Below are 15,571 nucleotides of genomic sequence, written 5' to 3'. Positions count from 1 at the left end.
CGTATCCAAGTTTGCAACTTCGATGTCTTCTTGGACAGAAAGGGGCCATTTGACTGACAGGTAAAATGACCAACTTCTGGAGCAATATTTGAAAGGGTACAACAACAAAAACACACCCATGTGAAACAAACGAGACACACAATGATCACTGCCTTTGAAACCCAGACTTTTTTCCCCACCTCAAACAGTCGAAACTGCTAAGGCTGTCCTTTGAAATTGACCCATTTTCACTGGTGACGCTGTTACCATGACAACATTTTCAATGCCTATGTGCTGCCATCGGTTGCATACTGCTGTAAGGCACATTCTTCAATGACCATATGTAATTATAGAATTACTAGGAGAATTTTGACAGCTGTTCTAGTGCAGAATGCATCAATTAGCCATAATATTATAATGACCTCCTTGTTTCTGCACTCACTGTCCATTTCATCAGCTCTTCACACCATAAAGGAGCACTTTGTAGCTCTACAATTACAGACTGTAGTCCGTCTCTTGCTCTGCTTACTGTCTTAGCCGCCTTTCACCTTGTGGTTTTATTCACCCAGAGCAGGCAGGCCAGTTCTTTGGGTGATGGTGGTGGTGTCCAAGCAATAGCCATATCCAGACAGCATTGTCGTGTTGGCCGAACAACACAGTGCACATATATGGTCAGTAGAGCTGATAAAATGGACAAAGGAGGTCATTTTAAAATCGTGGTTGACTGGTGTAAACATCACACAGCGATGTAACTAGGCTGATACTAGGGGACCATACTCAAAGTGGGCTTTCTTTCATGTATCACTTTGCTGTTCAGCTGGATCAAGCACAACAAAGAAGGAACACCATAAAATGGAGGCCGGCCAAACTCCAGGAGCAGGACTGAGAAGCGCCGTTCCATGAGAGCCATACCACATACCACAGGGTAGAAGCCGGACTCTGGATAACACAGTAATGATACGGTCAGCAGTGCTCTCCACTTTACCCAACGCTCAAACAGCACCAAGTCCAAATTCAGAGCCGTGGCAAACAGAGAGGGAGAAAATGGATGGCGAGAAGGAGGAGATGGGAACAGCAGGAGGGGACTTAAAAGACTGAGGCGGCTTTCCTGGCACTTGCGGCCCAAGCTGTGATTTCAGAGGATTGCAATTTTGGCCCCTCTGCCACATCAGCAGTATTTCCCCAACCAAACCTCTCCCTGTTGGACCGAGTGTTTCCCCAGTTTATTATTCCTATCATTTACCACGAGAGATCTAATCTGAAGGCAAATAAAAGAAGGAAAGGAAGAGGGGAATAAAAAAGAAGTTATGAAGGATTCAATCAAAGCGGAGAAGTATATGCTTGGCATCTGTCGGGAGCAGAAATATGGAAATGTGGGCCAAATCAATGTGCATAAATATTAATACGGAATACTCGGAATGTGCCGGAGTGCACAATATTATTTGCACGATGGATATCTGCCGCTGTGACACTGAATGAGTTTGTGTTGGCCTTGCCTCGCTGAGAAAAACAGATCAAACTGCCGAGCGTTTCCTGCAAAAGAGCAACTACGATGAACGAGTGTGAAGCAGGTTTACAGAAAAGGTTGGAGGAAGGGTGTCCAAACCTGCCACGATTACAGGAGCTAGTTACTCACTATGTCTCGGCTTCTTCATGTCTCAGCTGGGACTGTCTGCTTTTCTAGTGGAGGAGCAAAGGTCGGATCCATTAGAATGAGCCAGAACTCTGCCACGGCTCGGCAATAACTGGCGTCCAGGGAACTCGCTGACATCCGTCCAGCCGTTGATCTAAGCAGCCAATAGGAGGCTTGGCTCTGGTGCAGAATCTTGTGTTCTCTCCCTTGGTACAGGTTGAGAGAGGCCTGAATTTATAAACCCAACCTAAATATAGCTCCATGAATCTGAGCACCACAATTGTTCACGGTCAGCACACACTGACAACCAGAGCACCTGGAAGAAACCCACACAGACACAGGGAAAACACACCAAACAAAACCCAAGGAGCTCAAGGAACCCTTGGAGATGCTTCCACACCGCCGGTCCATAATTATGAAATTATTTATTCCACTGTAACAAATCCACGGGCCTAAATTTGACAATGAAACAGAAACCAAGCTTAACCAGAGTTTGCAAAAGTATCTAAACCTGCTTGAATCTAAAAGGAACAGTCAGGTTGTGTTGGGTTTGGACAAACATTTCAAGCTGTAGCCTTGAGGCGTCTGCTAATGAACACACACATACACTCACACACTTCCTTCTCAGTTCACTTCTACCGAAATCCTGCCTCCGCACATGGAGGAGCCGGTGTGACCGGAGCAGTGGAGTGCGCACTTCAGCGTGCACTTTATACCCTCACCCCTAGTTTCAGTGCAACTCCTGGCGAACAACAACAACAACTCCCACTCAGAGTGGAGGAAGACGGGAAGGCAAAAAAAGACTTAGGAAGTCTGCCTCGGATGTGAAACTGTTGGAGTTGAAATCAGAATGCTCCACTTGATTCGGCACCGTGCAATTCCTGGGAAAAAAAAACGGGGGGTTTGTTTGCGGCCTCATTAATATTGCAAATCATTTACAATGAATGCACTAATTCAGCAAAAACGACTCCCCTTAGACTTGCACTGCAGCAAAGTGCAACAAAAACAAAGCTGCAGATAACAAGATAAAAGCGCTAAACAGTCATAATTGAACAATTGACGTTAAATTACATTAAGCGCACAGCAGTGTACTTCATTATAATGGGGCTAGATGTGGTCGAAGCTGTGAGACAAACACCTCTCTCTCTCTCTACCTCTGTCTGTCTTTTGTAAACCTCACTCACTCATCACATGTGTCTCCTGGAATGAGCATCAACGTGGAATAACCCAAAGAATCCATTACTTCACTGAACCTACGCTCTGCTTAACGTGACAGACGTACACCAGTACAGAAAATTACAATGGCATGACAGCTGTTATCCACAACCACATCCACTTCTCTGTAATCCAAAAGATTCCAATAGCAGAGGAAGAGCTGCAATTAAGGTATTTCCTGAACTTGGGATGTGTGGTGCCACCTTAAAAATAGCAGTGACCATGCAGTCAGTCTGTTCAGATAAACATAGCCTATGCTATACCAACAGAAGAGAATACCCTTCATCAGGAGATGATTCATCAAGAAACTTCAATCCAGGTGCTTTCTCTGCTGTTCAAGGCCAGAAGCCCTGGAGAGCACAAGTAGCCTAGCTCTGGGTAGGTAGCTAATATTGGTCTGCTTATAGTGCTAGGTTATACAAGCATCTGCCGGCTGATGTGACAGATCTAGGCAGTTTGCATTCAAGCAGAGTTGCATTAGGGGCAGTTGGCTTGGAATCATATCTGTCACATGTCTATGGCTTAAGTGTTGGAAACACATATAGATATCTGCCAGGGTTAGTATTGGACATCTTGGCTGTGCAGCCTACTATGGGTCTATATGGGCTCCATTTTTGATATAGGCAGCCAGCATGGGTCCCATTAATAGCCCATGTACCAAACCACCCAGAGCTTATGCCTTGAACCAAGCTAGTCCATGCTGAACCCATACAGGCCCCACAGGGCTGCTGTCAGTGATGTTTTGGAGAAAGCAAGTTTGCCCCCACCCTCCCTCTCAATCCTAAATTGGATTTCTATTCTATCACAAAATGGCACTCGATTTATGATCATTTGAAAATCACAACCATGCCCCGTTATAAGAATATAATCAACCTCAGTCCATCCTGTCCTGCACTTATTTTTCCACAGAATGTGACTGGATTTTTTTTCGCATCAAATCCTTTTCCAAGGATTCAGAAATTCATACATTAAGGAGAAAGTGCATGAATATGTTAAACTTGGCAACTGGTATCATACTGAGGCACTGGGGAGGATTTGAAAGTTCCTCCAGCATCTCCTAGGCTCTGGAAAATGGGTCAGGTCTCTACCCTGCAGTGTGCCAGTGCCTCTCTAGCCAGCAGCGCTCGGCAGGACCCCGGCTTGCCCAGCAACTGCCTGAATCAAAACACCGCTGCCATGACAACGGCTTTGCCAGCGCGCCGGCATGCCATCACCTCTGAACCCTATCTTTATCTAAGGGCTCTGACAAGTGTCTGTAAGAGCTGGGAGAAAAGGGAAAGAGGAACAGAAATACAGCCTTCTTTCAGAGGCCAGATTTAAGTCCATTTTATGGGCTTGCCAAAATGCAGCACTTGAAAAAGGGGGTCACAAACAGGGGGGGTGGGGACTGAAGAAACTAGTGAGCTGTCGTTCACTTGTGTTCCAGCTCTTTTAGAACCCATAAAAGAGTTCATGGAGAGGGGGAATGAATGAGGAGGCTCCTCAAAGGGTTGCCAAGTCCTCATATCCTTGCCTTGACCCCTCTATCCCTTACTATAACTTTGCCAAACAGCAGCATGGATCATAGAGGATCATGGGGAGGAAAAATGACTAGAAGTTGGGAGTGAACAAACAAATAATAATAACAACAACAACCATGCAGCCTTTTACAGTTCCCTGGCTCGTTTCTTGTGGCCCATTAAAACTGCATGGGAATGGAAACATAGTTAAAACAACAAAACCCGAGTCTGAATGAACGGCTGTAATGTATTCACAGTGCATGATTCATCACAGTGACCCAACTGCTGTGCTATTCTAAAAAAAAGAGATGGGTGGGGAAAAAAAAAGGAATGAAACCACAGACCCAGTATTTCAGCGCTCTTGAGCCCAAGCCCCGTTCATAATGTGCAGGGGGAGAGCGCCAAGATAAATGTCTGCAGCTTGTTTTTCTAGTATGGGTTTGGAAGTGCTGCATCAGATAAGATGGTTCCACCAGCTTGGGTCTTGCTCTGGGTTGGAGAAGGGTCAAAAAAACGCAGCAAGGATTGTGCCTGTCAAGACAGAAGCAGAAGGGTCATGAAAGGTTGAGGGGGCAATTGGTATCCCAAATGGCATAACTCAGTTCCTACCTGGGACACATCTAGAGGCAGTGAAGTTTACAGCTAGGGCACTGGCTCTTTTTCCAAAGGGAGATCTTATGGTGGTAGGCAAACGCAGGGAAAGGCAGGGCAATGACTCCTCATTGGTGTAGCCTGTTGCTGCTGTTCCTGCCTTAGCTCTGAAATGAACTCTAGTCTCCTGAGTGAAGGGCAGTGGTTAGTGCCACTTCCTGGAATAGGAGTTTATTGAAGTTCTGAGTGGGTAGAGTTGTGGCTTTTCATGTCGTCCAATTGGCCCGGGTGGTTATGTGCCTCCAGAGCAACAGGCAGGGAATGAAGGATCTGATTGCTCTGGTACCAGGCTGCAGGCACATTCAGAGCACATTCAGGTTACAAAACGGCACATTTCATAAGCATCGTTTCAGAGACAAACAACTCGGCAAACATTTGCATTCGAAGCGCGGGAGGTTCGCCTCATCCACAGGTGACATTCCCAAACACAAACAATGGCCGGCTTGTCACAGAAGGCCATTACCATAATGCGCCACACTCATAGGGGAGTACACGTTTTTGATTACATCCGAGTGACGTTCCCCTGTCCCTTTGTCATTACATAATCCCAGTCGTTGGCCGGGGAGATTGCGGAGGACGACACGATCCAAACTCATAATGCAAAAAGGGGACGCTACGCTGGGTAAGCTCAGATTATGATGTTTGTAATTATGATCATACTCCATTTTCAGGGGATTCATTTGCTGTAAAATGTCAATAATCCCTCTGCTTACACAAAAAGTGGGGGAGGGGAATTAGGGCTCCCTTGAGCAAAACAAAAAGGTGTGCACTATACACTACTCTAGTCGAGGTTGTGTTGTTATTTTCCTGTGATATTTATAAGTGGCTGAGAACTCGCACAAAGGCTTGCGACCTATGAGCAACCCAGGAGTACAATGGTCGATTGCTTTAGACCTTAATCCCAGTCTAATCAGATTGGGTTCTTTTTTTCTCTTCCCTGTAACCCTTCGGATCAAATGAGAACCGTGTTTTTTCCCCTTCAAGCTCAACTAGCGTGTCTCGTCTTTCTCCCTTGACTTCCATCTGCTGCTGGGAGAAAGCTCTGCCTGACTCCCACCCCCCGCACCCCCTCCACCACCAGTGATCATCACATACTTCTGTAAATGCATATGCAACCGCAGCCACAACCCATCTGTTTTCTCTCCGGGGCGATTTGTGGAACTCAGACAAGGAAAACGCTCGTGACGGCCGGCAAAGGGAGACGGACAAAAGGGTGGTGGAAAACAGGGAGAATTGAAAAGAGATACCCCTTCAACTCCGAGCTCTAATTTTTTCAAATTTTCCACATAATTCAATCAGTAAGACATAAACAAATCCAGAGAAGTCAGCGTGGTTTGATCTGAAATGTGCCGCTCCACAGAAAAGTTCTGTGAATGACTTACAGTGGTGCTGATAGGATCCAGATGTCTGAAGAGTTTATTCTTTTATTCATTCATTCTTCAGTCTGTAAGCGCTTATCTAGTTCAGGGCTGCAGTGGGTCCGGAGCCGACCCAGAATCACTGGGCGCAGGGCGGGAACACACTCTGGAGGGGGCGCCAGTCCTTCGCAGGGTGACACACACTCACACACTCACACCTACGGACACTTTTGAGTCACCAATACACCTACCAATGTGTGTTTTTGGACCGTGGGAGGAAACCCACACAGATACAGGGAAAACACACCAAACAGACCTCACAGACCGTCACAGCCAGGTCCCTGGGGCCATGTGACTGTGACACCATGCCGCTCTGAAGAGTTTAATGTTTGGGAAAAACTGTGACATAAGCGCATTGTGTTTTAATTCACTTTAACATTCGGAAGATGCAGCATCTAATGCCTTACCCTCATTCATTAATTTATTTTTTAATCACTAATAAATAAACACATTTCACCAAAATCAATAATACAGTAAATTAAACGGCTGTACGGCATCTCCATATCACCCAACCCTCCTCTTTATATTATCACCAATGTAAAAAATATCTGACACCATTTCCTAACTGCAAGCAATACAAACGAGCGACAATGTAAAAAAAAAACACACACAACGCTCCGGTTACAATCAATACAGCTGGCCAGAAGTGTCAGCGTGCGAGGCAACGCACCGTTTCTGACAGGCACACTGATTCTATTTCTGAAGCTTTGCCACTCTGTAAAAGTGTGTATCCTGGATACTCACTCATTGTAGGTGAAGTCTCAAGCTGTTTTCTAATTGGTCTTAAAATCCAAACATTCTCCCACTCTTTTAGTATTAGACTCATAATGTTATGGGTCTGAAGCCTACCCTGAATCACTGGGCACAAGGCAGGCACAGACAGTGTAGTCCTTCCCAGGGCAACACACACACACACACACATACATACATTAACTCACACCTATGGACAATTTTTAGTCGCCAATCCACCTGTTTTTACACCGTGGGAGGAAACCGGAGCACCCTGAGCAGACACACACTCCTCACAGATAGTCACCAGGAGGAAACCCACGCAGACACAGGGAGAACACACCACACTCCTCACAGACAGTCACCCGGAGGAAACCCACTCAGACACAGGGAGAACACACCACACTCCTCACAGACAGTCACCCGGAGGAAACCCACTCAGACACAGGGAGAACACACCACACTCCTCACAGACAGTCACCCGGCGGTAACCCACGCAGACACAGGGAGAACACACCACACTCCTCACAGACAGTCACCTGGCGGTAACCCACGCAGACACAGGGAGAACACACCACACTCCTCACAGACAGTCACCCGGCGGTAACCCACGCAGACACAGGGAGAACACACCACACTCCTCACAGACAGTCACCCGAAGCAGGACTCGAACCCACAACCTCAGGTCCCTGGAGTTGTGTGACTGCGACACACCGTGATTCCCCTCCATCAACATCTACTGCCGAAATACCCTAACTGTTCCCCAGTTACTGAAGTGGCTTGTGTGTGTTCACTGGCCCATTATCACTAGAGAATGTCTTCACTGCCTCTGATGGGTTAAACACAGAGTCTAAACTTCAATTACTGCTGTGCAAAGACAATAAGAGCATGTGAGCTCTAATTTAATACTGTGAGCTCTGCCCTGTTGCTCGCACACATCATTGCAGTCAGGACACGATGTGAGTCTGTGAGTATCTCTACCATATCACATCACTGTGAATAGCTTTGTTTATCCCTGAATGATTGAATTATGAAGAAATGTTGACATTTTGATTGAGGTGCCCTTTAAAACAAAGTTTAGCAACTGCTATTTAGCACATGCTGAATCCTCTTAATCAGTGCTTGGCTTGAGCTTTCCCAAAGTTTGCAGGGTTAACTTTATCCAGCAGCTGTGTTTTCACTCATAAAAGGATTCCAACAGCGAGCTCTGGATCATTTCTGCAAACGTAGAGCTGAGGTGAGCAGGGTCTGGTCTGGTGGTCTGGCGCTTGTCTGCTTTCCACAGCTAAAAACATCTCTTAACTCAGCCTGCCGATTACCCTGGTGTCCTGAGGGTCCTGCTGGGTCCGTAGTAGCCTCTGGACTTATGTCCATACCCGCCAAAGCTGGCACCCTCTCAAGGCTAGAGGGCAGCAGGCGTACGTGACCAGCAAACTCTTCCTCAGGGGGTGGTTTACTGGCGCAAAATCCTACCGACTAATCGTCAAGTCACACTAAACCTGAGTGAGCACTGCCCCTTACCTATGCTTAGCATTGAGCATGATGACCTTGGGTCCATGTGCAGATCCCAGTACATTCCCTGCTATTCTGTAGAGGGTTTCCAAGCTCTGTTTTGCACAACTGAGTCAACTCTGTAGCTGAAATCACTGAAATCTGTAGAGGTTCTGATAGATTATGACATGGACCTTGTTTTAAAAATGCCACTAAACCACTCCCATGCTGCTCCTCCTGCCACACCCACCCTCCTTGCAAAACCTTCCACTCCCGCCTCCCTCGCCACTGCTGACGACCTCTCAGCAACTACACGGACGCTTCTGCCAATCTCATTAATGAACGGCCAGGGGGAATAAATCGAATTGTGTTGTCTTGTTTTTTCCTTCTCGTTTTATTTATTTAATATTTACTTTTTCCTGATGCACACTCCCGACTCCCACGTTCTCGGGCCAGATGTAATTGCCTGGCAGGCTGGTCGGGTACTTGAAGCCTTGTGAAAAAGCGCAAAATGTCATTATGGGGAAGCCTGGTATGTGTGTGTGTGTGTGCAGGTTGTGTGAAAGGAGAAGGACGCCTGTCTAGTGCTGTCTCTCTTTCTCTCTCTCTCTCTCTCTCGCTCACCAGCCCCTGAGGCCTCCTGTTTACTCCGCCGAAGAGAGAAAGAGTCCTTATTGCATTGCCTGATCCGTGTAATTTCATTCCCCACTTGCTATACTCCTCATTACGGCCCTTCTGCCTGGATCTGGCCTCTCCATAAATGTAACAGAGAGCAGGAAAGAGGGAGAGCGAGCGAGCGAGCGAGAGAGAGAGAGAGAGAGAGAGATATCAGGCAGGTGTGCATGAGCTCATGCAACAATAAGCCGCAGCGTTCCCGATGCTGGTGCAAACAAACAAAAGGAAAAGCCATCACAGACTTTCCTGGCGGGGAATGAATTCACTATAAATTTCTATAACCCCTTTGGCAGAATCTCCCCACTATCCACAATCAACAAACAAGCCGTTCAGTGTGGGATTCCTTGACAGAATTTCAAAAGCATATGGTATATTTCATCAAGAGTCTAAGGGAGCTTCACTGTACACTTATAATTGAGACACCCTGGCCCTGAGACACCCTGCCCCTAGGCAAAACGGTGGGGTAGGGCTCAGTGGTGGGGGCAAGAGGTTCATTTGAAAGTGGACTGGACTGTGTCCAGCTTGTGGAACAGGTATTGGTCGGCTTAATCAATTGCACCAAGATCCCAACCCCAGTGTTTACACTTGTCCTAATGAACCGAGCTAGCACAGCAAATGAACCAGGGTTTATTGTAAACCAACGAAGTCTGGACACACACTTAATATCCTCAAGCAATATTTTTGGAAGCTGTGCTCCAGGTGCCTCTCCACTCAGCAGAATCAGAAGGGACTAGCTCTCTGCTGATTGTGAGCCACTTTCGTCAGTCAGCACTTTCACCTGTGGTGGAGGCTACAGAGCTCCAGACACTTAACTGGTCATTTCCAGGTGAGCTGAGAGCCTTTACGGAGCTAAATCAAAGGCAGCCCGCTTCACTCGCGCTCCTGACATCTATCAGCGCTGGAGAAGTCCCTCTGATTGAGTACAGTGGCCTAAAGCCACCAGCGAAATTCAGCTGGCAGAAAAAAAAGCTAATTCGCTGGAATGGGAACGGACATGGGAATGTGCAGAAGTGATTTGCATAAAGCAGTTGTTAATTTAACTCTCGGTTTAATTTGCTGTGTTAGACTAGATTTCCCATCTCTAAGCTTTATATATCAATCAGGAATAGCGATAAAGCCAGCTCCTGCTTTCCACACTCTGCTCCACTGACCATAGAGGAGCACTTTGTAGTTCTACAATTACAGACTGTAGTCCATCTGCTACTCTGTATATTCTCTTAGACCTCTTTTACCCTGGTCTCTAATGGTTAGGATCACTACAGTGTAGGTAGGACTATTACTTAGGTAGTGGATCATTCCCAGTGCCTCGGTGACACTGATGGAGTGGATCAGACACAGCAGTGCTACTAGAGTTTTTAAGGGTACAACCAAAAACTTTATTTTGTTGCAATAGTGTGTTCTTGAAATTAATAAAAATGTTTTTTTTAGTGTTTGCCTTATTACCAGTATTCAGTATTCCTCCTGTTTCCGACACTAATTCCGGCCACTGCCATATATGGTGCATTTCCGTTCTCTCTCTTCGCCAATCGCAGTGGGTAAAACAATAAAACATAAGATCAAGCCCTAGTAGGGCATTTAAACATCAGTCTTGCAAGAAATCACATATCTAAACCATATTTCCTGATATTTCCCTCAGTGTAAAAGTTAGCTTAGCGGTTAGCTTCATTTTCTCTGAGGGGAAAATATACCGCCATTTGTAATCCTTACATGTAGAGTACGGATACCAATACAGGACAAACAATCTCATTATGAACCTCTCAAAACCACTGAATGTGGTAGTAATGGTCTCGTTTGACTGTCATAAGCAGGGGAGGTGGCCGAAGTTAGGGGGCGCTAGTAATCTTAGCAGTATTGGCACCTACTTAAACAAAAGTGTCTTTATATAAAAACATATACACTGTCAAAGTCAAACAAGTCTTGGACATTAATCTACACATATTTGACTCCTGAAAAATGTTGATTTGAGTGAGTAAAGTACTTCTATTTATTTACAGTTAGCTAAGATTTCCAATATTGTAATTAAAGTGGCCGGAAGTTGGGGTAATTACGCTAAAATCATTATCACCAAAATAACCTGCAATATTGTGATATTAATTTAGGGCCATATCGCCCACCCCTACTGTACAGCAACAGATGAACTACTGTCTCTGACTTTACATCTACAAAGTAAGTGTGACATAAGGTGGACACTAACTCCAGCCACACTGCTGTTTCTGATCCACTTGTACAAGTGCACATCAGAAACATGTCAGTATTACTGCAGTCCTGTGAATGATCCCCCAACAAAACAACAGGCTACCTGCTGTGTGGTGATCCTGACGAACAGTGCTGCGTTCCCTATAGAACTGCAGTCCAGTATAGAACCTGAAGGACAGGAACGGAACCTGAAGTTTGGCCTCAATTGTCTTTACTACTAATTAATTAATTAATTATTTAAATTGGTCTAAAATAAGCCGTAGATATCCACACCAAGAGGTGTGATTAACAGCAAACACTGCAGGTGCTAAACCAATGGAACAGATTGAAATAGAAATTGGAAAATAAATAAACAAATACATTTTAAAAAGTGTGGAAAAAAAAAGTGATTGACGTAAATCAAATGGAGTGAAAAGAAGTCCCTTTCCTCAGGAAGAAGGACCAATTCATTGAAAAGTGTCTGGTGCAGCAGGGAGTGCCACTGCCAGAAAGTTCCACATCCTCAGGGTCCTTAATGAAAGTGTGTTCTCTCAGTGTCTGTGAGGGTTTCCTCCCCCTCTGTCATGGACTGGCACCCTGTCCAGAGCGTGTCCCTGCACTGTGGACAGTGATTAGGGGGTTGCTTCTGGACTCTGGACAGCAACAGTAAAACTATTCTTACTTATTATCCACCAAATCTGGCTAGTGATCAACACAACAGATTGGCACAGGTTTACATCGAATGACGTTTCTGAAAGAACCCTCCTGTTTCAATCAGGTAAATGTATCTAGTCACTGATCATAACTGAACAGAGGTAAATGTGGAACGAATTGTAAATACTCAAGAAAGTACAACTCCATTGAAACTGTAGTTAAGTAACTCCACCACTGGAGTTAAGTCTGGAGAATAGTACTGGATCAATAGGCTCTGCAGGGACTAAAGTGGTCAGTATAGGTTTGGATTTCAAATGAGTCACGTCTGACTCAGCGTTACGTCCAGTCAATAAAGACACGATAGGTTTCATTTCCTCACTCAAGCATATGTGTGTTATTCGCCCGACTGTGGGGAAAAAAAAAGACAAGAAAAGGGATCCAAATTTTTCCTGCAGCAACCGCAAGCCAAGTGACCATTCCGCACGCTTTCGGAAAGCATTTGAAGACGGGCCAGGCTGCGGGAAATATCCAAGCCTACATTTGAAAACTAGCAGCAGGGCTTGAAAGAGCCCCCTTATCTGTGGTGCGCCAAATGTTCAAACTATTCGGGAATATCTTTTTTTCAGAAGTATGCCTGGAGCCTGCTATACTCTCCATTAAAGACTTTGTTGTTAGGGATTTTGTGTTCTGCTTCTTCTCCTCTTTTTTTTTTAGAGGGGGGTAGGATAAATCAAGCAAGTAACGAGCCTTAACGCAAGATATAGCCTTATATTCCTCTGGCAACATTCACGTGGGGTCATTATTTCTAACTCCTTTTTTTTTGGCATTTTACCTGTTGTTATTTAAAAGATATTGGTGTGAAGGATGATAGATGGGATAAAGTTAATGGTGACAGCTCTTAACATATGTTAAGATGATTACAAGGAGGGTGAAAAAAAAAAAATCAGCGCCCTGAAGCCGCCTCGCAAAGCTGTCCGCTCGGTTAAAGCTAAGCCTGCCCCCAGGGCGGTAGGCGCATGGATTTCTTATTCCACAAATTGTTACTTAGAGAGGGAACACAATACCAAGCTGACAGGGTTGCTCTCCAAGCTTTTGAACTGCATTCCTTCACCATGGCAAAGATGCTCCCTACCTCTCTTTCTATTTGCCTTTCCTGTGGCCGTATTCTTTGTCCATGAAAAGAAGCCAGAAAACTTCGGGAAGAATTATATACATGTATCTAAAGAACAGTCTCTAAATGCCCTCATCTATTAAGCGGGCCTTGCTGGAACTTTCTAGTGTAGTTAGGCCGACTTTGTCTTGACAGTCCACTGCAGGTACAATCGATGTCCGAATCAATATGTCCCGTTCAGCTAAATACAGATTAACAGGTGGCCGCTGAGGCAAATGTTTCCAAACAAAGTCTGACATTTAGGTTGTAGTGATTTAGTTATCTGCACATCAGCTAACATGGAGTTTGGCTTGGCTTCTGCCCTGCTAACAAAAGCTAATCTCTAATTCGATAGAAAATTCATCAGCGGTGAGTGCTGCGGGGTTGCTCAGCATGTCACGAGCATTGTGTGTGTGTGTGTGTGTGTGTGTGTGTGAGGTCATCATGACGTACCTCTGCAGCAGGTATGCCTTCAGGTGGACGGCACTGAAGAAGTACTTCTTGTTCCAGAGACACTTCCTTCCCAAGAGGCTCCTGGTCGAACGTTTTCCTGAGATCTGTGAAGGAAGCAATGCAACCCAATTACAGACTGTAGTACGGCTGGATGTGCGAATTTCGTTAGCCTGTTTTTAGCCTTTACTTTCATGCTCAGAAACCCCACAGGATCATCACAGGTCAGGGGCAGCTGTGGCCTTATGTTCAGAGAAGCAAGTTTGGGACCGGAAGGTCACTGGTTTGATGTCCTATGACAGACAGGAAAGTGAGGGTGGAGGGAGTGATTGGACAGCATTTTATCACCTTAGTTAGGTGGTGGATGAGTCTCAGCCCTGACATTGGTGTGGTGGTGGTGGTGGTGTCAGTAATGTGCTTAACGTGGTAAAGGTGGATCAGACACAGCAAATGCTGTAGGAGTTTTTAAAGCACTTCAATGTCTCAGCTGGAATAAGATAGTTGGCCAACCAAAACTAGCCTACACACCACATCCTGTGTTCACTGACAAACTAGAAAAGAGGTCTGCAATTCCAGACTTTGAATCCAGGTTTGAATCCAGATTCTAAGATAATCAACAAATGTGATGCTATGCCTGGCCAGTCAGGTGCCATTTTGAAATCCCAGCCTGGAACCTGGATTCAAGGTCTGGATTTGAAGACCTTTGAACTACAATATATCTAATGCAAACTGTGCAGCAACAGATGAGTACTGTCTGTCTTCTGACATCAAGAACAAAGTGGATCTACATGGTCAGTGGAACTGACAAAAGAGACAGTAGAAAAATGAGGTCATTTTAAATTTAGAATTAGTTACTCTACTATCGTGGGCTGAGGTTTCTTCTATCTGCATTCTCTACAGTGATGTAGCACCATTCACCTCCTTAGAGGTGAGCTTTTGTGGAGTGGCTTTTGTGATCTAGGACTATTCATCCAACATCACAGTACCTGGCTCGATGCAATCAAATCTTCACAATGGAGTTTCAAGGTCTACCGTAAAACCTGCTTTGAAGATTAGAGGCCGTTACGGCTGCAAAGGGGGACAAACTCCCTAATAACACCCTTAATTTCAGAAGAAACTTTGTACGAGTGGGTGGAAAATTCATTCCATCTTATTTAAGACTTTTTTATTCAAGTACTGACTGATACCCTGCGCTTCAATAACAACCTTCCTGAACTCATCACAGTTTCACAGTGAAACCAAGTGGAGTGGAATCTGACTGTGACCACCATCATCATCCAACAGGATCCAAAAGGTCTGGCACAAATCAGTTATCCTCACTCTCCACATATTTCAGTCCAACAATTTTCAGCATTCTGGCAGCGTGAATATGAAAGTGGTGTCAGTCATTTGTGAGCTCTATCATTAGATTATTGCATCTCTTCTTTCCTAAAAAAGAGAAACTGGTGTTTCACCGAGTCTAGAATTGATCCAGGTGACCTTGACCCTGCTTTCCATATAGTAGATAAGGGAACAGTTCCTGAGCCAGGTTGGACACACCATACTACACCAGTAGCAGTCCTTGGGCAAGACTCCTAACCTTTACTGGGCATAGTCCATATCATCCCATGTTGATCAATCCTCATAATAATGAGGGATCTTACTCGACCCTGACCCCTCCAAAAAAAGCACTTGCAGTTGCAGATGGTATAGCGTAGTGGTTATAACCTATAATGACCTAACACTTACTGAAACGTAGATGTGTTTATTTATTTATTTCTTTTATTAACTGTTGTAGAATGCTACAAATCCAATAATATTCCACCCTCATATTCCATGTTATCAGGCATTGATTATTCCATATTGATGTATC

General features: G+C 45.1%; 1 protein-coding gene across 1 annotated transcript in view; it reads right to left on the bottom strand.

Moving 5' to 3' along the window:
* The window catches only part of unc5cb (unc-5 netrin receptor Cb), a 195,301-nt gene that overhangs the window by 72,325 nt on the left and 107,405 nt on the right, over positions 1–15,571 (bottom strand). Inside the window, exon 4 of the mRNA XM_066651109.1 lies at positions 13,723–13,826. Within this exon, the coding sequence (XP_066507206.1) occupies positions 13,723–13,826 (104 nt within the window). The remainder of the gene's footprint in view (positions 1–13,722; positions 13,827–15,571) is intronic.

The sequence above is a fragment of the Hoplias malabaricus genome, chromosome 18, assembly GCF_029633855.1.
Source record: "Hoplias malabaricus isolate fHopMal1 chromosome 18, fHopMal1.hap1, whole genome shotgun sequence".
In the NCBI taxonomy this organism is placed as follows: domain Eukaryota; kingdom Metazoa; phylum Chordata; class Actinopteri; order Characiformes; family Erythrinidae; genus Hoplias; species Hoplias malabaricus.
Note: the sequence above shows the minus strand (reverse complement) of the source record. Positions and strands in the feature narration are given on the sequence as shown.